General features: G+C 46.9%; 1 protein-coding gene across 3 annotated transcripts in view; it reads left to right on the top strand.

Moving 5' to 3' along the window:
• Positions 1 to 25,803, top strand: part of CSMD3 (CUB and Sushi multiple domains 3) — a 1,166,921-nt gene that overhangs the window by 1,006,511 nt on the left and 134,607 nt on the right. For all 3 annotated transcript variants that reach the window (XM_074985642.1, XM_074985643.1, XM_074985644.1), the window contains 4 exons: positions 5,364 to 5,444; positions 10,446 to 10,559; positions 22,819 to 23,007; positions 23,387 to 23,533. In XM_074985642.1, coding sequence (XP_074841743.1) covers positions 5,364 to 5,444; positions 10,446 to 10,559; positions 22,819 to 23,007; positions 23,387 to 23,533 — 531 coding nt within the window. The remainder of the gene's footprint in view (positions 1 to 5,363; positions 5,445 to 10,445; positions 10,560 to 22,818; positions 23,008 to 23,386; positions 23,534 to 25,803) is intronic.

Genomic DNA, 25,803 nt, shown 5'->3' on the forward strand with positions numbered 1-25,803 from the left:
CTTTCAAGAGTGGTGTGAAAATTTTTCTTCAGTAACATGCAAACTCTTAAGTCTGCTTCTTTGTTTTGATAGTATATAGACTAGCATGGCTCCCTCTCTGTTACTCTTCTACATAGCATAAGGTAAACAAGGCAGATCTTCATCTTGTGTAAACTGCAGTGACACCAATGATTTCAATGGAGTTAAGCCTATTTATATCAGGGAGAATCTAATCTATAGGGTTTTAGTCTGTGTGACTTCAAGAATTTCCACATGCTAGTGGTTTTGGAGTGCACGCTAATGAGTTCTGGTGCATGGCATAGATACTCAAAGAAGATCTCAATCTTCTTGCAGAGCTCAATTTTGGAAGATTTTAAAATATTTTTTTCATGGCTCTTCATTTTTTTTTCAATCTTAACAGTTTCATTCAGATTTTATGACATGCAGTCTGTAAGAAATGCTGCGCTCAGTATGTGGGTAAAGAGGAGCAATACAGCAGTGGAAAAGCTGAAGTTACTAATGTCAGTTTATTTATCTTTGGTACCTCCTCTGTATACATGCTTATTACATTTTCTATTTAAGGAATCCCCATGATGTCTGAACTTTCACAAAGCTTGACAACTTTGTGACAGGAATCCTTTGTATGCAAACATCAGGATCTCTCTGTATGTGATCCTGCTTTACGTGCAAACAAATTCACAACTGAGTGAATATGATCTTGGAATGAGGATGAGGAAGAAAGTAGGGTATTGGGCCTTTAGAGTGTTTCATTATAACACAATAAACCAATAATTACTGGGTACAGCTGAATGGAATCTGCATAAGAACAAGGTGTGGATCCCTAATTACAGGGCTGATTTTCCAATGTTGCTCCTCCCTCTATTCATAAGAGCAGACTCAGGGTTACTTTAAATTTTGCCAGCCAGTAATGGCTCCTGGGTGCATTACAGTCTCTAGAGATTACTATAGTCATCCATTGAAGCTGCAAAAGGAGCATGGGTCATTTGGAATAGGGCAAGATCCACCTACAACTTATTGTGAGTTAGGTCAAATAAATCCTGGGTGATCATTGCACTCAGTTGAATTCTGACACCTAGTAACATGCTTCTTGAAGTAAAATAAAGTGTTTGGAATCCTGATTCTCCACTCCCTCATACTTCCTATCATCATGTGTACAGCTGTACAAATTGACTGTGAGCCACAGGCACCAGCTTCTGATTTTCCTTGTCAGGTTCTGAACCCCGGCTCAACCCCAGGACTAGCCTCTACTCCAACCCAGCTCCTAGGCCACCAACCCTGCCTCACCTCTTCCCACCCCCACTCAACTCTTAATCCCACTCCTGCTCTCCACTTCCCCCAAGGCCTGCCCCCACCCTGCCTCTTTCTCACCTCTGTCATTCTGCACTGCTGAGCATGCCCCATTCCTGCCCCTCCCCTTCCTTCTTAGCATCTCCTGCAAACCACAGAAAACCTGTTCCATATCACATCATTTAGGAGGTACTGGGGTGAGGGAGTTGATCAGTAGTGCTGCTGATGAGCAGGATCTTGGGGGAAGAAGGGGAGCTTGACTGCTGGTAGGTGCTTAAGAACCCACTGATTTTTGCAGAGTTGGAACCTGTACCATGCACAATCTCTTCTTATGCAGAATACTAGTGGTTCACACTTGCATAATTAACTGATTACAAAAGGTGCAAGAATAAAATGGCTCACACCTTCTAACTGCAATTTTGACTACAATAACCAAGAGACTGAAGGCTTGAGCCTGCAGCCTTAATATCAGCAAAACTGGCACTAAATTCCATGTTTCATGTATAAGGCTATGCAGGATTGGCCCCTGGAAAAATAGCTAATTGATGTATTATTTTTATAACAATTTCCCTCAGACCTTGACCAGTCATATGGTTTTGAGTCAATCCTCATACTCTGTTTGAAACTATTAACATTCTTTTCATCTCACATTTTCAAGCTTCTTTCCACAATCATGAGGACTAAACACTTAATTTTAAAACAAAATCTGAAATTCTCATGTAATAGCAATCTGTTGAGGTGGAGTTTAAGTAAAACGACAAGTATAATGAGCCTCAACATAAAATCATGGAAGTCATCAAAACTGTGATACTTTCTGTCACTGAAGATTTAATCTCAAGTCTACGGTGCTTGATCTTATTCAATGACAGTGATAAATTTAAGTGAAATTTTCAAAAGAAGTTTATGCAATTTAAGAGCCTGCATCCCACTGCTTTACCCTGAGGACTTTTCTCCTCAGTGCACAAGGCCTTGGCTATACTTAAAAAAAAGAGATCAATCTAGTTATGTCATTCAGGGTTTTGAAAAAACAAAAACAAAAACAAAAAAGGGTTTACAATGAGTGCCATAGTTAGGTTGACTTAATCCTTGGGGTGAACCAAACAGTTGGCTAGATTGACAGAAGAATTGAACTAGTTACCACCTCCCAGATGGAGAGATTAACTACATTAATGGGAAAAAATCCCATCTGTCCATGTAGGATGAACTTATGCTATGACACTGCAATGGCACAGATGCAGCATCTTAGCTGAGTTGCTGTATCTGTTTAATGTAGACATGACCTAAATCATATTTGAAAATAGGAAATATGCTTCTTAACTACTTAGTTTCTTTTGAAAATTGTACTCCTGGTAAAGTACAGATGACTGAAACTACTGTTAACCTGCTGTGGCATGGAAGCCTAAACTGAGCCGAGCCATCCAATGTGATAATTGTGTCCTGTTATATGTAGGTTCTTATATCACCCTTAATATAGTGTTATCTTAGTGGTTTCTGGTATTGTTTTAGCTTATATGTCAAAAATATGTCAAATATGATTAACTCTTTGACTAAACCTCTTCCAGGGGACAATTGTGTATTTCATGTAGGATTTGTTTTAATTGTCCATGTTGCTATGGATTTGGTAGTGAAGACAAAGTGAAGAAGTGTCATATATGTTGGAGCAGAAGGTAGTGAGGTTTACAATAATCCTTGGCTTTGTGGGAGTTCATTCTACAATATGGCACCAAATGTTAAGGAAGCTCTGTTATATGAACTGAGGCTCTTTACCCTTTTGATAGAAAGTTTCATAGTACCTGACAAGAAAGTTACTAACATCATCTTCATCCAGAAATTTTAAGGGATCTTTTAGATGTTGCCAGGGCCAATGCCTTCAGCACCTTGAAAACAAATCTCAAGATCTTGAATTTGAATCAACACCCTATGAGAGCAGTACTCAAAAGTTAGGAAATTGATGATCCCATTTTGATTTAAAGTTTCTGGGCATCCCCTGCCTAACCTCTTCTCTGAGGCCTTGTCCCCACTTGTTCCATCCCCTCCTCCCTATGTCCCTCACTCTCCCCCACCTTACTCACTTTCACCAAGCTAAGGTAGGGGATTCTGGTGTGGGAGTGGTGTGAGGGCCCCGGTTAGGTTGTAGGCTGTGGGGTAGAACCAAGAATGAGGGTTTGGGGTTCAGGAAGGGACTGTGGCCTGTAGCAGATTATTTTGGTGCAAGAGAGATTTGGGGTATGGTCTCAAGAAAGGAGTTTGTAGGTGGGGGTTGGGTACAGGAGCATGAGGGCGATGGCTGGGGTGTGGGCTCTGGGGTAGGGCTGGGGATGGTCTTGGGCAGGCAGGGAGGTTGTGTGCAGTGCCCTTGCACCTGAAGGCATCATCCCCACAGTTCCCATTGGTTGTGATTCCTGGCCAATTGGAGGTGCATAGTTGGCACCCAGGCACAGGCAACCAGTGTAGCTTTCCTGGTTGCCCCTAGACTAAAGGACCACTGCGGGGTCCTGGCAGATATTTCTGGGAACTGCTTGGAAGAAAGGCAAACATGGAATCTGCCTTAGCCCTGGGTCCAGCAGCATTTGGAGGAAGGGGGAGGAATTGGGGGAGGGAGCAATGGGGAAGAATTGATCAGTAGGACCCACATAGTTCCTTTTTGGGCCCCAGGGCCTGCAGACTCTAGGTTGAGAAACTCTATTCCCTGGGAAGCCTCTGTCAACAGTGAATGAGAGGCTTGTGATAGCCAGTGTTAATGAAGAGATGAACTGCATTTTGTACTCATCAGAGTTTTCTAAGGGCTGACAGCTTCATGCACTGGTATATTATACTGCTGCACTTCAGACAGAAGATAACAAAGTCATGAATAACTATGGCAAGGTCTTCATTTGCCAGGGTGGGACAGTTTCTCTTAACCAGTTAGGCAGAATTGGTCGACAGTTGACCAATATAGGTGACAGTTGACCAATGTGGATGTTCACCTTCAATAATGAGACTGCACCATTGCTGAATACTCTTCTTTGAACTTTCTTTTGCCCACCAGCATCACCTCTGTCTTGCTCTGGTTCAGATTTAGTTAGCTCTTGTTCATCTATAAGATGAGCTTAGCCAGGCACTAGGCCATCTTGATAATAGTGATTTGGTTGTGTATCGTGTAGGATCGGCAGCACTGTGTCATCTACATATTACTTGCACATGAGTCCATGTCATCTGATTGGTTCATCGAATGACTGCATATTGATTTTGAATAGGACTGATCCTGGTGGTCAAGAGGGTAAAAACAGCTTCAAAAAATTACTCAAAGTCTGTATAATGGACGAAATACTGACTCCTAGAACTCAGTGGCAAAAACTCCCATTGAGATTAATGCAACCAACATTTTACCCAGTTTTCTGAAGTGATTTTGTATTTGATAATGGTGATGATGCACCTAAGAAAATTCCTGTTCATGGGATACTTTTGTCCTATGTGACATTTGGCAGGGATCCGGTAGAATACTCTATAGTTGCTGAATTCCTTCCCGGGGGTGGGGGGTGCATACAAGGAATAATGGGAAGATGAACATCTGCCATTAGTGGCTCCCAATCAACCACAAGGATCGATTCTGTCTGTGGTTGCATTCAGTATCTATGTAAATGCATTTGTATTTTCTAGGAAATTTCACACCTGAAGACGCTGCTTCATAATGGTTATTCTGTCTCTGAACAGACATATTTTTCATTATTGAGTGGGCCTTTATTTAAGACAGTCTCAAGACAGGAAGAGTTTGGGTATAAAAAACACATTTTGCTAAGCATACTTTGAATTAAACATTTGTGCTTTGTAAACAAGATTGGTGCTTTGCAGAGACTTTAGAAGTGCCTATAATCTTCCCAGGATATGTATGAGCAGGATTTTGCCATTAAAACTAAACTGAAATCTTTCACACTGGAAATCCTGTCTTCACCTTTGCATTCTTAACATTGATTCCGTGTATATTTTTATTCTGTTAGATTCCATTGAACCTTTCAAAGCAAATCTATAAGTGTTGTTTATTGTTAGGCAGTGAAATTGAACAACTTATTAATTACATTACCCTCTGTGTTTTGTAGCCTATCAGCTTCGAGTGTGTCAACCTCCACCACCTATACCAAATGCAGAAATTTTGACTGAGGATGATGAATTTGAAATAGGTAATGTCTGTAATTTATAAAACTATAAGCAATAACCTATTTCAAGGAGTGATAACAAATACATTTACACATTAAAGAAAAAGAATATTTAAGAAGTATTTCTTCCTTCTGGTACTTGCTGTGTCATTGTTAAATCTCAGGCAGTGCAACTAAGGGGTATAAGCACTACTTCCAAATTCCCTTTTTATCTGAAATATATTTATTTGCAACATTCAAATTAAACTCGTAAAGTCTTAAAATTAATTGTAATTTTATGCTCTTTTTAAAATATTTTAAAGAGTTGCAAGCCATGTTTAAGTACAATAACCATAAAATGCTCTCTTTATTATGTAGACAGTGTTAAGTGTATGTATACATATAATGGTGTATTTTAAAAAGAGAAAAAAAGAGAACATGAGAGGGATGCTTTTACAAAATTTCAAGAAGTTAAGGAGAATAAACAGCATGGAAGAAACAGGAGAGTTCAAACTGAACATAGGCATGGGGCTGCCTAAGTTTTTTTAAAAATAAATGTTGTATTGATATAGATACAGGCATGATAAATTAATATATGTATGTGTATGTGAACGAACAGATACAGAAGTTTCTGGTTTGAATCTATTTTGCTTGAATTATTAGTACCATTATCCTTCAAATTAACAGCATGTCAAGTACACAATAAATTTTAGAGGTTTAGAACTCCACAAAAGTGTGGTTTAGTTAGAAAGCTGTAAAAAAACCAAAATAAAAAAATCCATAGGCAGTGAAAAATTATTCTGATTGGAAACAGTGATAAATGTGATAGAATATAGAACAGAATACTTACTACAATATTTAGGCTATGTCTACACTAGGACACAACGTCGAAGTAGCCTATTTAGAAGTAAGAACTTTGAAATAGGCTACTTCGACGATTATCATCTACACGTCCTCCAGGGCTGGCAAACGTCGACGTTCAACGTCGAAGTAGCGCTGGGGAACATCAAAAAGAGCCACCCCGGAGGGAAATGCGGAGCGTCCACACACATAAGCCCCCTATTTCAAAATAAGTGACCAGGAAAACCCACGAAACGGGTCACAGAGCACACTAGCCCTTCTGGGGCAGCTGCAAGCTGCTCCCTTAAAGGGCCCCTCCCAGACACACTTGGCCTTCACTGCATGAGCAGCCCTGCGTTGGTGAGACAAGCCTCACAGACCTCAAGCCCGCAGACATGGACCTTCAGCAGCAGCTGGAAGCCCTACAAGCTGCCTCCCGTGGAGCAGGTGCCCTTCTAGATGCTGCCTGGGCAGCCACCCAGCAGCTTCTGGAATGGGAGCCCTCCCAAGGAGCACCAGGAGATGCCCCCAACCATTGGGCCCTCCTCGCCCTCCCCCGCCGGGTGCCCCGCCAACTCTGGAGCTACCCCTCCAGCACCGAGTGGTGGGAGCACCTGGTTATGGGGGAATGGAATGATGACTAGTGGCTGTGGAACTTCCGCATGAGCCGGCAGACCTTCATGGAGCTCTGCCAGTGGCTCACCCCTGCACTCAGGCACCAGGACACCTGCATGCGGCGTGCCCTCCCTGTCAAGAAGAGGGTCGCAATAGCTGTCTGGAAGCTGGCCACTCCAGACAGCTACCGCTCCGTGGGACAGCAGTTTGGAGTGGGAAAGGCCACAGTCAGGGCTGTCCTCATGGAGGTAAGGAGGCCTGGGGCTGAACTCCCTGCTGGGGAGGGGGGCCTGGGTGAGGGGGGCCTCAGGAGGGGGGCTTGGGTGAGGGGGGCCTGGGTGAGCGGGGCCTGGGTGACGGGGGCCTCAGGAGGGGGGCCTCAGGAGGGGGGCCTGGGTGAGGGGATCACACTCTGCAAACCCTCACAGGCACCCGTGTTCCCTCCCCACAGGTGCTGTGTGCACTCAATGCCCTGCTGCTGAAGAGGGTCGTCCGAGTTGGGGACCTGGACGCGGCCGTCGACGGATTCGCCACCATGGGATTCCCCAACTGCTTTGGAGCCCTTGATGGGACCCACATCCCCATCCATGCCCCAGATCACAGTGGTGGCCGCTATGTCAACAGGAAGGGCTACCACTCTGTGGTCCTGCAGGCCATGGTTGACAGCCGTGGCCGCTTCCAGGACATCTATGTGGGCTGGCCCAACTCTACCCACGGTGCCCGCATTTTCTGGAATTCAGGACTATGCCGCCGACTGCAAGCAGGGACCTACATCCCCCAGAGGGAGATCCCTCTGGGGGATACCGCCACCGTACCCCTCTGCCTTGTGGCAGATGCGGCATACCCCCTCCAGCCCTGGCTTATGCAGCCGTATACAGGCCACCTGTCTGACAGTCAGGAGCGCTACAACTTCCACCGCAACCATGCCCGACAAGTGGTCAAGCGACCCTTCGGGTGCCTGAAATGCCACTGGCATTGCCTCCTGGCACGCCTAGATCTGGGCCTCCCAAACATCCCCCAGGTTGTGGGGGCCTGCTGCACACTCCACAACCTGGTGGAAAGCAAGGGGGAGGCCTTCGTGCAGGGCTGGGCACAGGAGGCCGCAACAGCCTACCCCCAGCCACCTGCCACCCCGAGCCGCCAGGCCGACCAGGCCGGGGTCCAGGTGTGGGAGGCCCTAAGGGAGTACTTTGACCGGGGGCCCAGTGCGCGACCCCCCCCACCGGCCAACCCTGCACCCCGCCCCAGCACCCACACCTCACCCTTACCAAAAGCACATGGAACACAGGTTTTGGGAAAAAGTAAAACTGTCATTATTTACAAGAAAAACAAAAATGTCACCTCTTTTTGGCAAATAAAATTAGCAAAAAAAACAGATTAATGAAAATAATAACTATGTACAAGTGGGGACATCTCTACAAACTATAACAGGGGGTGTCAACTATAAATAACTATATACAAGGGTGGGGACAACTATTTACAGGGGGAGATGTGGGGAGGCCACCCATTGGCCCATCATTCTGGGGCAGGGGTGGAAGGGCGTGACCCCCACCGCGTCCGGCTGGCTGGTCTCCCTCTCAGCCGGGGTCCATGGCAAGGCTGGCTGGGGGCCAAGAGCATGGGGAGGTATGGTCGAGGCAGGTCCACGGCCCCAGGTGGCTCCTGCTCTGAGGACCTGGTGGGTGGGGCAGCAGGCAGGGCAGCAGGTGGGACAACAGCAGGCAGGGCAGCAGGCTGGAAGACAGCGGGTGGGACGACAACGGTCGGGACAACAGTGGGCGGGACATCAGCAGGTGGGGCGGAGGGGAGGGCAGGACGGAGGACACTGGGGGGAGGCAGACGAGCCACCAGCTCCTCAAGGGTATTGGCCAGCCTGTTAAAGGTGGCCATGAACTCGCGCCAGGCCTCCCAACACCAGGCGGCCTCCCGCTGCTCGAATTGGAGCCTCCGATCCATGAGGTCTGCCTGGCGCCAGAGGGCGGCAGCCACCTCCAGGTCATAGGTGGTGGTGGTGCAGCGGTGTCGTCCCCGGGAGTGGACCTGGACTGGGGCAGGTGGTGTCCCCGACAGCTGGTGCTCCGATGGTTTGGGAGGGCTGTTGGGGACGACGGATGGTGCGGATGCAGAAATACGGAGAAAGGGGGAAGGGAGGCCATGAGTACCCAGCCTTGACCCGTGGCCCACCCCCCATCCCCCCCAAGGGCCTGTGTCCCCACCCCATCCATCCCCCATTGGTGTGTGCAGTGATCCTGTGGGTGGCCCCCTCCAGTGGTCCTCCCCTCTCCCCTCCCACCAGGGGTGGGGCACGGCACTGTCCATGGGTGGAGGTGCTGCTGGGCACTCACTGGTGGCTGTGGCACCATCCCTGTTGTGTGGATTGCCCAGGCCATGTCAGGCTGAGGTGTTGTGGGGATGTGGGGGCCCCCGGTCAAGTGGGGCCCCCGCCCCATGCTCAGGGGGTCTGTGCCCTGTGGGGTACATACCTGATGGTGCACTGCCAGGCTCTGGAGATGCCCACAAGGCAGACACCCGGCTGCAGCTGTGGGACGGCACATCCAGCACCAGCTCCCCCTCCTCACTGGACCACTCCGTGGCTGGGATGGAGGGTCCCGGCTGTAGGCGTGGGGGGGGGCAGGGCTGGCCTCTGGTCCTGGCCCTGTCTCTGAGGCTGGCTGGGGCTTGTTGGCCATGGTGTCAAGCGTGGCTGGTGGGAGAGGAGGTGCCCCGGGGACCCAGGATAGCCCTGAGCTCCCAGTAATAGGGGCAAGCGTCAGGGGCAGACCCAGACTGTCTGGCTGAGTCCTGGGCCCGGGCGTAACCCTGCTGCAACTCCTTGACTTTGCTCCTGACATGGTCAGGAGTGCGGGCAGGGTGACCCCGGGCAGCCAGGCCCTCAGCCAGCCGGGCGAACGCCTCTGCGTTCCGCTGCTTACTCCCCATGACATACAGCACCTCCTCCTCCCTCCAGAGCCCCAGCAGGGCTCGGAGCTCAGGGTCTGTCCAGGAGGGGCCCCGCTTCCTACCCTGCCGGCTGGAGGCCTGGGAGCCCTGGGATGGCCCGGAGGGGGAGCTCTGGGGGCACTCGTGAGGCTGGCTGGCTGCCATGATGTCCCTCTGGCAGTGCAGGGACACCACGTGGCACGGCTGCTGCGTGCACGCTGCCAGCTTCCTGCTACGGGGTTTCTGGGTCCTTGCGGCTTTAAGAGCCGCTGAGTGCAGAAACCATAGAGCCCCACAGGGGCTGGACAGAGCATCTCAACCCCTCAGCTGATTGCTTCCATGGAGGACTCCGCTATTTCAAAGTAGCGGGACACGGATCACCTACACACACCCTACTTCGACGCTGAACGCCGCTCAACGTCGATTTCAACGTCGAAATAGCACCCAGCGCGTGTAGAAGCGATGGGTGCTATTTCGACGTTGTGCCGGCTAGTGTAGACTTAGCCTTACTCTGATTGATCAAACCTTTTCACGCCACTGGTCATTTAACACAAGATAAGGCACCTCATGTACTTCATTAATCAATATCTTTGTAAAGCACAAAATCCCTGAAAATTGCTTTTGAACTGTGCTCTTCTTTTTATCAAACAGGGGACATAATAAGGTACCAGTGTCATCCAGGTTTTACTTTGGTTGGTAATGAAATCTTAACATGTAGATTGGGAGAAAGACTTCAGATGGATGGAGTGCCACCTTCTTGTCAAGGTTTGCCGTTCTTTGCATTTTTATCTTTTGCTTTTATTAAGTAGCAGTTGAAAAATGTTTGTGGAACTAAGCTTTGCTTTTAATTGACAGAAGGGGTCAGACTTAATTTGTTTCCACTCTTCCCTCTATACTTTCAGCATTCCCAGGATAGTATTAGCTGTGAGAATGCTGAAATGAGATTATTATTAATGTATTTAATGAGTTTTAATGCTACAACTATGCAGTGCAAACCTTCAGTTACATTATGTGAGGTTAAATTGCTAATTTCGCAATTTTGTGCTCTAAGGTGGAAAGGGAGTGTCTAAATCAAATACAAATTAACTTCTGTTTCGTCTGTTATTTTAGCTACATATTTTAAAAGTACACAATCGTGAAAAATATTAGGGAGATGAATTGGTGGATGTAGAGAGATAACACAATATTTTATAGTGGGAATGAATAACGCCATAAAATGTCTTACTTTTCAGTCAAAGAGTTACGTAAAGGCTTTTGTTTTAATTTGATTGTGTTTTACAGCATGATGGAGCATATTTGGTTTTGCTTTTTTGCTGCAGTGCATAAATAACATGGAGAGTCATACCCTCATTCCATGGTTAAATTAAAACTAGATTATCAACCTGACAACCAGTAATTTATTTTATATTAAGTCAATCTTTCTTATCTTTGACATACATGACATTATATTAACATAGAATACTTTGGTGACATTTAAAGATAATTTTGGATGGTTTTGTGAAATTTAGAAGGTTATAGAAATGAGGAATCTTCCACCTTCAGGGTTTTATTCTACCTCTAGGCCTATTTTTTTTTCCTTTTTTTCTTTTCAGCCAGAGGTGTTGCAAATAATTAGAAACTCCAACATCAATATTATGGATTGAAGACTAGTGTCTTCAAGTAGTTTTGAATGATTGCTCTTTTGGGTTCAGATTGTGACTGGCTCTTAGGTGATGAAATAAATGTATAGAACCATGCAAATCTGCATGATAGGAGAAAATGAACATAAAAGAATAGGTAATTCCCAAAGACCTTTACCTGTACAGTTGCATGGCTTACAAAAGAGCAAGAGACAGATAAAGTGCACACACTCAGGCTGGGTCTACACATGCCCCTTCCTTTCAAAAGGGGCATGTTAATGAGCAGGTTCGAAAGATGCTAATGAGGCACTGCAATAAATATTATGTGGCATTTACTAGAAAAATATTTGTATGATTTTTTAACTATTTTATGTACCTTGATAAAGGATTATGTTTTATTTTATTATTTTTCTCCCTTGAGCAGTCATGTCCACAACTTACACTATTCTCTGGAATGATTCACTCATGGCCATTTTAAGTCCATGGGAGTTTTTCACTGAGGCTGGGTGTACACGTGCCCCTTCCTTTCGAAAGGGGCATGTTAATGAGCAGGTTCGAAAGATTCCAATGAGGCACTGCAATGAATATGCAGCACTTCATTAGCATAACAGTGGCTGCGGCGATTCAAAAGTGCGCTTTTTGAATTGCGCGCCGCCCGTGGCGATGGGAACTTCCGAAAGGATCCCCCCAGTTTTTGAAAGCCCTTTTTCCTATCTGTGATCTGAAGAAGGGCTTTCAAAAACTGGGGGGGAGGGGCGTCCTTTCGGAAGGTTTCGTCTCCACAGGCGGCGCGCGATTCAAAAAGCCGCACTTTCGAATCACTGCGGCCGCCATTATGCTAATGAGGCACTGCAATGAATATGCAGCGCCTCATTAGCATCTTTCAAACCTGCTCATTAACATGCCCCTTTCGAAAGGAAGGGGCACGTGTAGACCCAGCCTCAGTGAAAATCTCCCATGGACTTAAAATGGCCATGAGTGAATCATTCCAGAGAATAGCGTAAGTTGTGGACATGACTGCTCAAGGGGAGAAAAAAATAAATAAAATAAAACATAATCCTTTATCAAGGTCCATAAAATAGTTAAAAAATCATACAAATATTTTTCTAGTAAATTCCGCATAATTTTTAAAAGGAGTGGATTACAAGTCTCTACATCATCTTAAACAGATTATCGTCTGATAATTCATTATTCTACTTATGTGGGGCCCTGCAGCAGGATGATATTGGCTATGTCTACACTAGCCCCAAACTTCAAAATGGCCATGTAAATGGCCATTTCAAAGTTTACTAATGAAGCGCTGAAATACATATTCAGCACCTCATTAGCATGCGGGTGGCCGTGGCACTTCGAAATTGACGCGGCTCGTCCCGACGGGGCTCCTTTTCGAAAGGACCCCGGCTTACTTCGAAATCCCCTTATTCCAGTGAGCAGATGGGAATAAGGGGACTTCGAAGTAGGCAGGGTCCTTTCGAAAAGGAGCCCCGTTGGGACGAGCCGAGCGGCGGCGAGTCACGTCAATTTTGAAGTGCCGCGGCCGCCCGCATCCTAATAAGGAGCTGAATATGTATTTCAGCGCTTCATTAGTAAACTTCGAAATGGCCATTTACATGGCCATTTTGAAGTTTGGGGCTAGTGTAGACACGGCCATTAACTCCTAAAATATTTCTCTTTGATTTAATAAAGTTGGGTAAATACGATGTAATGTGTTTTTCCTTTTTGGTGCTTTAAGAGATGTATTTAGTATCCTACACTAACAAATGTTTACATAACTGTTTAGAAATTATAAAAAGATAACTGGCCTCAGAAAATGGTGATATAAAGAAATGAGTTGGAAATATTTGGTGGCCTCATCCTGCAAGATGCTGAGCAGCTCCTGCATAGACCCTCTGTCTTTATTCACATCAGTTGAAACAGAGGGACCTCATTATCTAGCAGGATGTGTGAAGCCTCTTGCCAGATCAGGCACATAAAGTACAACATTTGTTTAAATTTGCATTAAATGGAGGACGTTACCATCTGGTTTTGTTTTAAAGTTTTGCATTTTAAATTAGAAACAGATTTAAATAATCTCTCTCCTTCTCATCAGATGTTTTGTTGCCCAAGAAGCAATTTGAGTTAATTGGCATTTTCAGGAAACACTCCCAATCAATGTATATTTTTAGAATAGTGGCAAATTATGAATTGCGAATAAATCCAATGCTGCTAAAACTTAATGTTTTAATAAGTGAAAGAATTGTTTGGTGATTCCAAAAGAGTTTCAGACTAAATGCACAATTTAATTGTTAGAAATGTAATTGTTTATATAACAGTCCTGGGGGAATTCTGCAATTGTTGCATTTTGAGCGATAGTAAAATGACAGAATTCCCCCTTGACTGAAATAGTCACAGAGGGATAGTCGTGTTAGTCTGTATTCTATCAAAACAAAAAAACAGTCATGTAGCACTTTAAAGACTAACAAATTAATTCATTAAGTGATGAGCTTTCATGTGACAGACGCACTTCTGCAGACCATCTCCTGGTGGGTCTGAGCTGGGGTTCTCTTGTGAGCCTGAGACGTGCTAGTCAGATCACTACCCTGAGTGCTCATGATTGCAGTACAGGGCTATGGAAAATTGCTACCTATGCGGTGTGATGGCTACTGATGTGGTGCAACGTGATGGGCAAAGGGGTTTTTACATAATGGGTGTCCTTAACATTCGAAAGGCTGGGCTTCTGAATTCCAATTCCAATTCAATCAAAACTTTGCAGGCTTACTTTGACCTTCTTCCTGTGCACCTGACAGCAGTGCACAACAAAGCAGCCATACTTGGATGGTCACTGCGTAGCTTTGTGGGACACATACAAGACACTTCTGGAGGCTAATAAATTCAAAATAAGGATATAGCGTTTACACACTAGCCTTGATTCGAGATTTTAAATTCAAATTTGACACTATACCTGCCCCTAATATCAATATTTTGTTATCGGTTTTATGACTCAATAAATTGAGTCAACAGTATTAAGTGTGAAGATAGTCACATTTTAATATTGAGCTAATGCCTTGAAATTCAATTTTATCTCATAATGTAGATGCAGCCTGAGTATGAACTTCAGTGCTAAATTTTAGGTATTGTATTAATAGCCCTCAAATGTATGTGATCTGTAGGTCATTGACTCTTATACTATAAGAAAAGAAAAGAAAAGAAAAGAAAAGAAAATCCTGTGGCACATTAGAGAACATAGGGGAAAAAAGATATATTGTCACTGCCAATAAATGGTCAACTCAGTTACAGTTGTATGGAGGTTAAGGCAATGCAGAGTAACTTTATTCTTTTCCATGTCTGACTTTATTAAAAGAGCTGTCAGTAGTGGAGAATTTAAGACATCCAGGCTGAATTTTGTTAAAAATGTTGTGCAGTTGACTGACATCCATTCGTCTAAGAAACAACCTGTGTTTGAGTTAGAAAGGAGGAAAATTCAGAGTCATTTGAAGTTGTGTGTTTATCCCCACTGGTCTCCAATGCACATCTAAATATCACTAGTGGATACATCTTATAGGAAGATAAAACAAAAACATGACTTAAGGGTATAGATCATGTGTGAATAATAAGTCCATCTTCTGGCATCTCTATCAGTTAGGGACAGAAGAATAACATGGCATTTGGAGTTTCACAAAACCCTTTATTCTGACAGTGATACAGTTTACATAAACTTTGATAGAACTTGTTTTAGCTTTCCTTCTTTTATTTTAAGCCATATTTTATAAGAAAAGGAACATGATTCTCATTTGAAGGATGAGAACAGTGAGCAGAAGTTAGTTTATTTGCCCAAAGTGAAGCAAGGAGTCTGTGGCAGAGCCAGGAATAGAACTTAAATTTCTTGATTGACAGTCTCAGGCCTCATCCTGAATATACTTCTCTACTTTTCTACTGGTAAGTTGAGACATGCAAAGAGGTATCACTAAGTGATATCTGAGGTTTGTAAAGTGGGAAGAATCATAGAATCACAGAGCTGGGAGGGACCTCAAGAGGTCATCACATCCAGACCCCAGCACCAAGCAAGATCAACCCCAAATAAGTCACCCCAGCCATGACTATATCATGATGGGACTTAAAAACCTCTAGGGATGGAGATTCCACCACCTCCCTAGGCAAAGCATTCCGGTGCTTCACCACCTTCCTGGTGAAGTAGTTTTTCTTAATATCCAACCTACTCCTCTCCTTCTGTAGCTTCAGACCATTTCCCCTCGTTCTGCTGTATGTCACCACTGACAACAGTTTCTCTCCATCCGTTTTAGAGCACACCTTCAGGAAGTTGAAGACTGCTACTAAATCACCCCTCAGTCTTCTCTTCTGTAAACTAAATAAGCCCAAATCCCTCAGCTTCTCCTCATAGGTCGTGTGCTCCAGCCCCTTAATCATTTTTATTTCCCTCTGCTGCACTTGCTCCAGCACATCCACATCATTTCTGTACTGGGGGGCCCAAAACTGGACACAATATGCCAGATGTGGCCTCACCAGTGCTGAATAGAGGGGAACAACAACCTCTCCAGCTCTGATCAAAATGTTCCTCCTAATTCACAACAATATGCCATTGTCCTTCTTGGCTACAAGGGTACACTGTTTGCTCATATAAGCTGCGTCTACACGTGCCGGCTACTTCAAAGTAGCCGCACCAACTTCGAAATAGCACCTACCACATCTACACATGGCAGGCGCTATTTCGAAGTTGAAATCGACATAAGGCGGTGAGATGTCGAAGTCACTATCCCCATCAGGGGTTGGGAATAGCGCCCTACTTCGACGTTGAACGTCGAAGTAGGGCACGTGTAGCCGATCCGCGTCCCACAACATCGAAAGAGCGGGGTCCACCATGGCGGCCATCAGCTGAGGGGTTGAGAGATCCTCTCTCCAGCCCCTGAGCTCTATGGTCGCTGCGTGCAGCGGCCCCTTAAATCTCCCCGCCCCCTGCATTCCGGTGCAGGAAGCTGAGAGCGTGTGCAGGCGGCAGCACTGCCACGCGGCCAGGCTGCACGCATCTCTGCAGCCCAAGGCCACCACCCCTACAGTGATGGCTGCCCGCCAGCCCCCCAGGCGCCCCCAGGGCACCCCCCCCCAAGGGGAGCCAGGGCTCCCAGCCTGGCAGCTAGCCAGGGAAAAGGCAGTGGGGCCCCTCCTGGACGGAGGCCGAGATCCGGGACCTGGTGGGGCTCTGGAGCGAGGAGGAGGTGCTCCAGGTAATGGGGAGCAAGAGGCGGAACGCGGATGCGTTCGCTCGGCTGGCCAAGGGCCTGGCCGCCCGGGGTCACCCTGCCTGCACTCCTGACCATGTCAGGAGTAAAGTGAAGGAGCTGCAGCAGGGCTACGCCCAGGCCCGGGATGTGGCCAGCCGATCTGGAGCCGCCCCCACCACTTGCCCCTTTTACAGGGAGCTCAGGTCCATCCTGGGCCCCTGGCACACCTCCTCCCTGCCGGCCAGTCTTGACACCTTGGCCAACGAGCCCCAGCAGGCCCTGGAGGCGGAGTCCGCCCTAGAGGCAAGCCCCACACCCCAGGGGCCACCCCAGGAGCCCACCCCTGGGATGCCGGAGGAGGAGGAGGGGGAATCCTCCTCCAGCGATGGGGGGCTCCACATCGCGCTGCCGTCCCGGAGCTTCAGCAGGGCATCTGCGCAGAGGGTGTCCCCCGACCGTGGGAGCGGACCGTCAGGTATGTACCTCCCCGGTGCACATCCCCAGGGTTAAGGGGCGGGGACAACAGACATGACCACGGCCTTCCACATGCCCAGATGACCATGGCCCCAAGGACAGCAGTGGCATGTCCCTCAGAAGAGTGCATCAGCCCCTGCCCCCCAGCAGGACAGCGCCATGCCCCATCCCTGGGGATGGGGGGAGCGGAACCTAGGGTCCCCTGGGGGGGGTGGGACACCCATCAGCAGCAGCATCATCTCCTGGGGACAGGGATGGGGAACCAGCAGCAGAGGGGTGGGGAGACAAGGGCCACGGCTTGGGGCCCACACTAACGTCGGTCTCCACTCTTCTTCCCCCCGTGTTCCTCAGCTGCACCATCGGAGGGCCCGGAGAGCACCGGCGAGGTGTCAGTGGTCCCACAGAGCCCACCGGGGCCATCCCAGCAGGCCAGCCCCTCGGCGGAGCACCATCCAGCCCCAGGACGGGGCCACCAGAGGAGGAGCCACCACCAGAGGACGGCGATGGACCCCCAGCTGCTCGCAACCCTCCAGCGTCAGCTGGAGGTGTCGGAGCGGTGCTTGCGGGTGGAGGAGCGGTGGCTGGAGCTCCAGGAGCGTGCTTTGGCCTGGTGCCAGGAGGCATGGGGGGCCTTCATGCACACCCTCGACCGCATAGCGGACTACCTGGCCCCCCATGCCGTGCTGCCCGCTGCTCTGCGCTCCCTGCCCGCTCCACCTGCCGCTCCGACCGCCATCCCACCACCGTCCGCCACCCTGGGGCCTCCGGCCGAGGGGGACCTGGGGCCTGCTGACACCCGCCGGCCATACCTGCCGGTTTGCCCGGCCCCCAGCCAGCCTCGGCCAGGGCTGAGGCCAAGGCGAGGGTCGCGCCCGCCAACCCCGGGCTCCGGACAGTAGAAGGGTGCAGGGCCCAGGATGTGGCCCCCCCTTTGTACATATCCCCCATCATACCTATTTGTTTTATATAGTTTGTGTTACACCCCTGCTCTGTTTTATATGGTACCTGCCCCCCATGTAAATAGTTCCCCCCTTTTGTTTTGCTCTCTCTCTCTATATATATATGTATTTATTTGTACTATTAATAATAAGAAAAATCACTGGTTTTGGTTTCAAAAACAACAGGTCTATTTTTGTTTGCAAGAGAAGTGGTGGGGGGTGTGCTCTTGGGTGCTCTGTGGTGTGGGCGTGGGGGCAGGGAGTGTTGTGGAGGACAGGGGGTGCAGTGGGGGGCCAGCCAGTGTTCACCCTGTGGCCTGGTCAAAATGGTCCCACAGGGCCTCCCAGACCTGGATCCCCTTGGGGTCCACCTGGCGACTGGGGGCAGCGGGTGGCTGCATGTCAGCCCTGCCAGCCTCCACAGCCCAGCCCTGGAAGAATGCCTCCGCCTTGCTCTTGACCAGGTTGTGGAGTGCGCTGCATGCGCCCACAATCTGGGGGATGTTGGTGGGGCCTGCATCAAGGCGGGTGAGAAGACACCTCCAGCGCCCTTTGAAGCAGCCAAAAGTGCACTCAACCACCTGGCGCGCATGTTTCAAGCGCGTGTTGAAGCGCTCCTGGCTGGCTGACAGATGGCCTGTGTAAGGGTGCATGAGCCAGGGCTGGAGGGGGTATGCCACGTCTGCGACGACGCAGAGTGGCATGGTGGTGTCCCCCACAGGGATCTCCCACTGTGGGATGTAGGTCCCTGCCTCCAGCCAACGGCAAAGGCCCGAATTCCTGAACACCCAGGCATCGTGGGTGCTGCCAGGCCAGCCAACATAAATGTCCAGGAAGCAGCCCCGGCTGTCCACCAAGGCCTGGAGGACCACAGAATGGTAGCCCTTCCTGTTGAGGAAGCATCCTCCGCTGTGCTCCAGAGCACGGATGGGGATATGGGTCCCATCCAGAGCCCCAAAGCAATTTGGGAAGCCCAGGGTGGCAAACCCGCAATGGCGGCATCCGGGTCCCCAAGCCGCACAAGCCTGTGGAGGAGCAGGGCATTGATGGCGCAGACGACCTGCAGGGGAAGCACATGGAGAGCACCAGTGAGGGGTGTGCAGGGTGTGTCTGGCCCTCCCTCCCCAGGGCTCCCTGCCCCCCCAGGGCTCCCTCCACCCCCAGGGCTGCCTCCCCCTCCCCGTGGGTCTTCTTACCTCCATGAGGACAGCCCCGACGGTGGCCTTGCCCACGCCAACCTGCTGCCACACGGATCGGTAGCTGTCTGGAGTGGCCAGCTTCCAGACAGCGATGCCGATCCGTTTCTCCACGCTGAGGGCACACCGCATGGCGGTGTCCTGGTGCCTCAGTGTGGGGCTGAGCCACTGGCAGAGCTCCAGGAATGTCTGCCACCTCATGCGAAAGTTCTGGAGCCAGCGCTCGTTGTCCCACTCGCCGAGCACCAGCCACTCCCACCAGTCGGTGCTCGTGGGGTAGCTCCACAGCCAGTGGTGTGTGCGGTGGAGGGGGGGCGGAGGACAGCAGGGTCTGGGGCTGCTTCCTCCTCCCCTGGGGACAGCTCTTTTTCTGTGAATAAAAGGTGGCCAGCTGCCTCTTGCATAGCATTCAGCAGGCAAGCACTGATCCTGCAGGGGCGGCTGTGTGGACCTCTGGCTGCTGCTGCTGCTGCTGCTGCTGCTGCTGCTGCTGCTGGGGGTCCATACTGCTTCGACGGGTGTGCGTGCCTGTGGCTTTGCAGACCGTGTGCTGTGCAGGCTGAGTGTGTCTGGGAGGGGCCCTTTACAGGAGCGGCTAGCTGTTGCCCCGGAAGTGCTAGTCCGCCCTGTGACCCTGTCTGCAGCTGTTCCTGGCACTCTTATTTCGATGTGTGCTTCTTTGGTGTGTAGACACTCCCCGGCCGCGTCTACACGTGCACGCTACTTCGAAGTAGCGGTGCCAACTTCAAAATAGCGCCCGTCACGGCTACACGTGTTGGGCGCTATTTCAAAGTTGAAATTGACGTTAGGTGGCGAGACGTTGAAGTCGCTAACCCCATGAGGGGTTGGGGATAGTGCCCTACTTCGAAGTTGAACGTCGAAGTTGGGCACATGTAGCCGATCTGCGTCCCACAACATCGAAATAGTGGGGTCCACCATGGCGGCCATCAGCTGAGGGGTTGAGAGACGCTCTCTCTCCAGCCCCTGCGGGGCTCTATGGTCATCGTGTGCAGCAGCCCTTAGCCCAGGGCTTCTGGCTGCTGCTGCGGCAGCTGGGGATCCATGCTGCATGCACAGGGTCTGCAACCAGTTGTCGGCTCTGTGGATCTTGTGTTGTTTAGGGCAAGTGTGTCTGGGAGGGGCCCTTTAAGGGAGCGGCTTGCTGTTGAGTCCGCCCTGTGACCCTGTCTGCAGCTGTTCCTGGCACCCTTATTTTGATGTGTGCTACTTTGGCGTGTAGACGTTCCCTCTCAGCGCCTCTTTCAATGTGGTGCTGCCCAACATCGAAGTTGAACGTCGACATTGCCAGCCCTGGAGGAAGTGTAGACGTTATTCATTGAAATAGCCTATTTCGATGTAGCGTGCACGTGTAGACGTAGCCCCCTGCAGCACCTACTTCGATGTGGTGCTGCCCTACGTCGACGCTGAACATCGACGGCACCAGCCCTGGAGGACGTGTAGACGCTATTCATCGAAATAGCTTATTTCGATATCACTACATTGAAATAAGCTATTTCGATGTAGCATATACGTGTAGACGTAGCTATACAGCCTTTCATCTCCTATAATCCCTAGGTCCCTTTCCACTGCACTGCTGCTTAGCCAGTCTGTCCTCACCCTATAACAATGCTTGGGATTCTTCCATCCCAAGTGCAGGACTCTACACATCTTCTTGTTGAACCACATCATATTACTTTTGGCCCAATCCTTCAATTTATCTAGGACACTCTTAATCCTTATCTCTACCCTCCAACATATCTACCTCTCCCGCTAGCTTGGTGTCACCTGCAAGCTTGCTGAGGGTTCAATCCAGTTCCTCATCCAGGTCATTAATAAAGATGTTGAACAACATTGGCCCCAGAACCAAGCCTGGGGGGTACTCCATTTGAAACTGACCGCCATCCAGATGTTGAGCACTTACCATTGGGCCAGACAGTCAAGCCAGCTTTCTATCCGTCTTGTAGTCCATGGCGTCAATCCATATTTCCTTAATTTATGGGCAAGAATGTTGGAAGAGACTGTATCAAAGCTCTACTGAAGTCAAGGTATATCACATTCACTGACTTCCCCATGTCCACAAAGCCAGTTACCTGATCATAGAATCTAGTCAGGCATGACTTGTCCTTGGTGAATCCATGGTGACTGCTTCTGATCACTTTTCCTTGTTCCAAGTGCTCTAAAATGGAATCTTTGAGGATCCCTTCCATTATTTTCCCATGTACTGAGATAAGGCTGACCAGTCTATATTTCCCTGTGTTGTCCTTCTTTCCTTTTTTAAAGATGAGCACTACATTTTCCTTTTTCTAGTCATCGGGGATATCTCCTGATCTCCACAAGTCTTTGAAGATAATGGCCAAAGTCTCGGCAATATCATTTGACAATGTCCTCAGTACCCTTTGGTGCATTAAATCCAGATCCATGGATTTGTGTGCATCCAATTTTTCTGAGTAGCTCTTAACCCGTTCATTCCCCAATGAAGGCTAAGACTGATTTCAATTCATACTTAGAGTAGGTAGAGATAGTGAGAAATCTAGGAGTTATAAAATTGAGCAAAGTTAAGTAGTAATGTTAGAGTCCAAGTATGAGACACACTGCATCTACAAAGCATTCCTCTTTCAGATCAGAGGAGGAGGAATGGAAATGAGGGAGATTGAAAATGCAAATGAAGCAATAATTTACAACTCTTATGATCCATTTGCATAATCTCACATGAAAGCTTTTCCAGAAGAGGCTTTTTCCAAAAGGAAAAACTGCTGTGTAGATGGGGTTCCTTTAGAAAAAAAGCCATTTTTAAAAGACCCCTTATTCCTGAAATGAATGAAGAATGAGGATTCTTTCATCCTCCCCATCCCCCCCTTTCCCCCCCCCAACCCCCGAAGGAAACACCTCTACATGGCTGTTTTTTGAATTTGGAAAAGACGCTTCCGGAAATAAGATCATATGAGATTATGCAAATGAAGTACTAGATTTGTAAATCAGCACCTCGGTTGCATTTTGATCTCCCTCATTTGAATTCCTCCTCCAAAAGGGGAATGCTGTGTAGACGTGGCAACTATTTATGTTACCATGCTAAATATATAGGTATGGTACTTGCCCATAAAACCATTTTTAATTAATAACTATAAACATCCAATAAATGAAGTGATTCAGTACTGTTTACAGTTTAATAATCAGAAACCACAACTGATCCCTTAAACTTGGTTCACATAAGATTTATCCTCCATGATCATTATTATCATTTAAGGAAAGGAATAAAACAGGTGATTTACTTTTTGAACAATTCTGTCAGGTTCACTTAATTTGCCATCTGAAAGAACAAAGGTCTTCCAAGTAATGGAAGGAGAATAAAACCCACTAATCAGTGATATTTCAGACTTAGTATGTTTATTTTCCATACCATAATCTATTGTATAAATGCTGGTTAACACAAACTTTGTCTGGTGTCCCTTAATTGTGTGGGTTTATTACCTGTTCATAGAAACAAAGTAATACCGCTTTTTAGAAATTAGAAAATATTTCAGTCATACAAAAGTATACTTATAGTAATAATTAGTTTTTGAAATAATTTCTGTGTTTTCTAGTGCTCTGTCCAGCCAATGAAATCCGTCTGGATTCAACTGGAGTCATATTGAGCCCGGGCTACCCTGACAGCTATCCAAACCTCCAAATGTGTGCTTGGACCATTACTGTGGAAAAGGGTTATAATATCAGCATGTTCTTTGAATTCTTCCAGACAGAAAAGGAATTTGATGTTCTTGAGGTGTTTGATGGTAACTACAGACTGCACAACTTTGGATGCTTTCATATTCATGCATTGTCACTCCTGCCCCCGCCCCAGTTATTTACACAAAAAAGAGAAATATTCTGTTTTGTCTCAGTAAGTTATTACTGGATTTTGTTAGGATAAATAGTGATATTGGATTGCATTGTTGTTCTTTTTTCCCTGATTTTATTGCATTATAAATAAGTTTGACTGTACCTCTGTGTGTGTGTGTGTGTGTATTTGTTATGAGTCCTTTAATAACATGTAGCATGTGGTTAATATAAATTCCACTGTTAAATGTATTTCATTTACCATTATTCAAGGAACATTGTGTACATGTCTAATTTTTAATCTTTTTAATATAATTTTTGTCTTCCTGTTTCAAGGACCAAACAGTCATAGTCCACTGCTTATTTCCCTAAGTGGGGATTACTCCTCCTCGCTAAATATATCCAGTAATGGCCATGAAGTGTGTCTCCGGTGGTCAGCAGATCATGGCACCAATAAAAAAGGTTTCAGAATAAGATACATAGGTATGTAAGTCAAATATGTCCTTTTTCATATACTTAAAACTTTAATTTATGTGTATCCAAGGATAACGTGAGCTGCATTATTAGACACTAAGCTTCCAAAACTGAAAAGAAAATCAGATCTATTTTCTGAACCATATAACTCTCATTTCTTTTAAAATATCTTTATAAAATGCATGTCTTCTTTAGAATAGTATGACAAATACTTAACATAAAGAGTTAATTAATGTCTGCTGCTCAGGATACAAAACAATTTGAACTGTAGGGTCAAGTTCTATAGTACAGCTGCATACAACTCCTTAACTGTCAATGACATGCTGAATGATGCCCGAAATGTGGGGTGTAAGTGGATGAACTTGCCTCTATATGTGTTGGTCAGACCTCAAATATGATGACTATTGTTACTACTTTCTGTTAAGCCAGTATCGAATTGGTTGAATATCCAGTGTGACCACTAGTCATGGTATGTCTTTTGGGCAACACATTAAATGAAGATAAAACAAGGAAAGGAAGGTGTACCAAGTCAGCTTCTTCCATCAGGCCATTCCTGAAGGTTTTTTTTTTCATTTTTGGTGGCATCCTAGGGGGATGTGGCAATGCGAATCCTTTCAGACACAAGAATTAACATTTTGGAATATCAGTGAAAGCTTGAAAGTAAATAGTGTTGAAGAGCTATGAAGTTATTTGAGTGTGTATCCACCCAGAATCAAGTTTAGCATCTTGTGATTTGAGTGAAGTGGTAGCCAAAATTTGGATGTGTGAATAGATGCAGTGGTTTGAGGTGTTTGAGCCCTTAAATTCAAACTTCCAAAATAAAACAAAAATGTATCCTGTGTATTATAGACTAGATTATAGATGGAGGAGAGCAATGAATTTGTTGCAATGAAAGGTAAAAATTTGTGTTTCACTGCTCTAATGGAATGGTTGTCAACTGAGAGTTGAGACTGATACTGAAAACATGTAATGAGATGCAATTGACATTTATCTCAGAGGGATTCTCATGACAGTTACTAGCTTTTCTGGGTTTTCATTCTGTATTATTGTTCTCTTCTAGAAAGTTTTTGGATGGCCAAAGACACTGAATACATTGAATTAAAATTTGAGGGTACTTAATTTTTATAATTATTTCATTGTGTGTCTCTCTGTGTGTAAACACACATGCAAAATATATAAAGTTTAAAAAGTATAAGAAAGGGTAAGGCATTGAATAAATCTGGAAATCTTATGAATGCTACACAATTATTTTTTCTTCTCTCCATTTTAATTTAATTTCAAATAGGAGGGAAATAATTGGGTCTGAGATCAAAATATGTCAAGTAGAGTGGCTGCTCATTAACTTTTTAGGAGACTAGGTATTTTCTAGAGGGAAAAAAATGCATTTGTAGCAAACTCTGATCAGATTCACTGTTGTCCACTTATGAAATAGTGCATGGTACATGTTTTCTTTTGGTGTGATGCCTGTCAGTTCCCCTATAAAGTTTGGAGGCTGGGCAGAGTGTGTAAAGGGGATGATTGCACAGTGATTGAAAATAATGGGATGTAGACTGCAAAGAGGGAAGGAAATGGTTCATTTGTGAGACAATAACCAGAAAAACGTGACCACAGTGCTACCTGTGGGTAGAGGAACTATCAAATTTTCATGCTGATTCTCACAGTTTGTGGTAGGGGTGATCTTAGGCATAGAGAGGGAAACAACTGCCATCTAACTGCCCTTTTCCAGTGTGAGAAACTGATTCATTCTGGGAAAGTGTCCATAGTGATAAGAACTACATGGAGGAGAGCAGAATAATACAGTGGACTAGGCAGCACTCTTCTACAAGCTTAAATAGAATGGAGAGAGTTCCTCGGGGGTTGCTGTAGAGCATTGAAGACGGGAGGCAAAGGGCCTCTAGCTCCCCTTGCATTTCCCTTAAATTGAGAGATGCCCATCACATCAGCCTGTCTCACCTACACTTTGACTCAGAGAGTGATAGATCAGAGGGGCCAATACACAACAAGCTGTTATTGTGTGCCAGGGTAGGGGTCCTGGCTTACCACTGAAAAAACCCCAGCCAAGAGCTCTCTTGTCTCCTATCATTTCAGATGATTTTGGCAAGGGTGGATTCCTACTCAAAGTCCTGGTAGACTCATTGATTTAAGGTCACAGGGGATCATTATGATCATCTAGTCTTACTTGCTGCATAGTTTAAGCCATAGAACCTCTACTACCCACTACTTTGATAGACCCCTGAACTGTGCCTGAGTTAATTAAATCCTCAAATCATGCAGATCAC

Source organism: Carettochelys insculpta, chromosome 2 (genome assembly GCF_033958435.1).
Source record: "Carettochelys insculpta isolate YL-2023 chromosome 2, ASM3395843v1, whole genome shotgun sequence".
NCBI classification, from domain to species: domain Eukaryota; kingdom Metazoa; phylum Chordata; order Testudines; family Carettochelyidae; genus Carettochelys; species Carettochelys insculpta.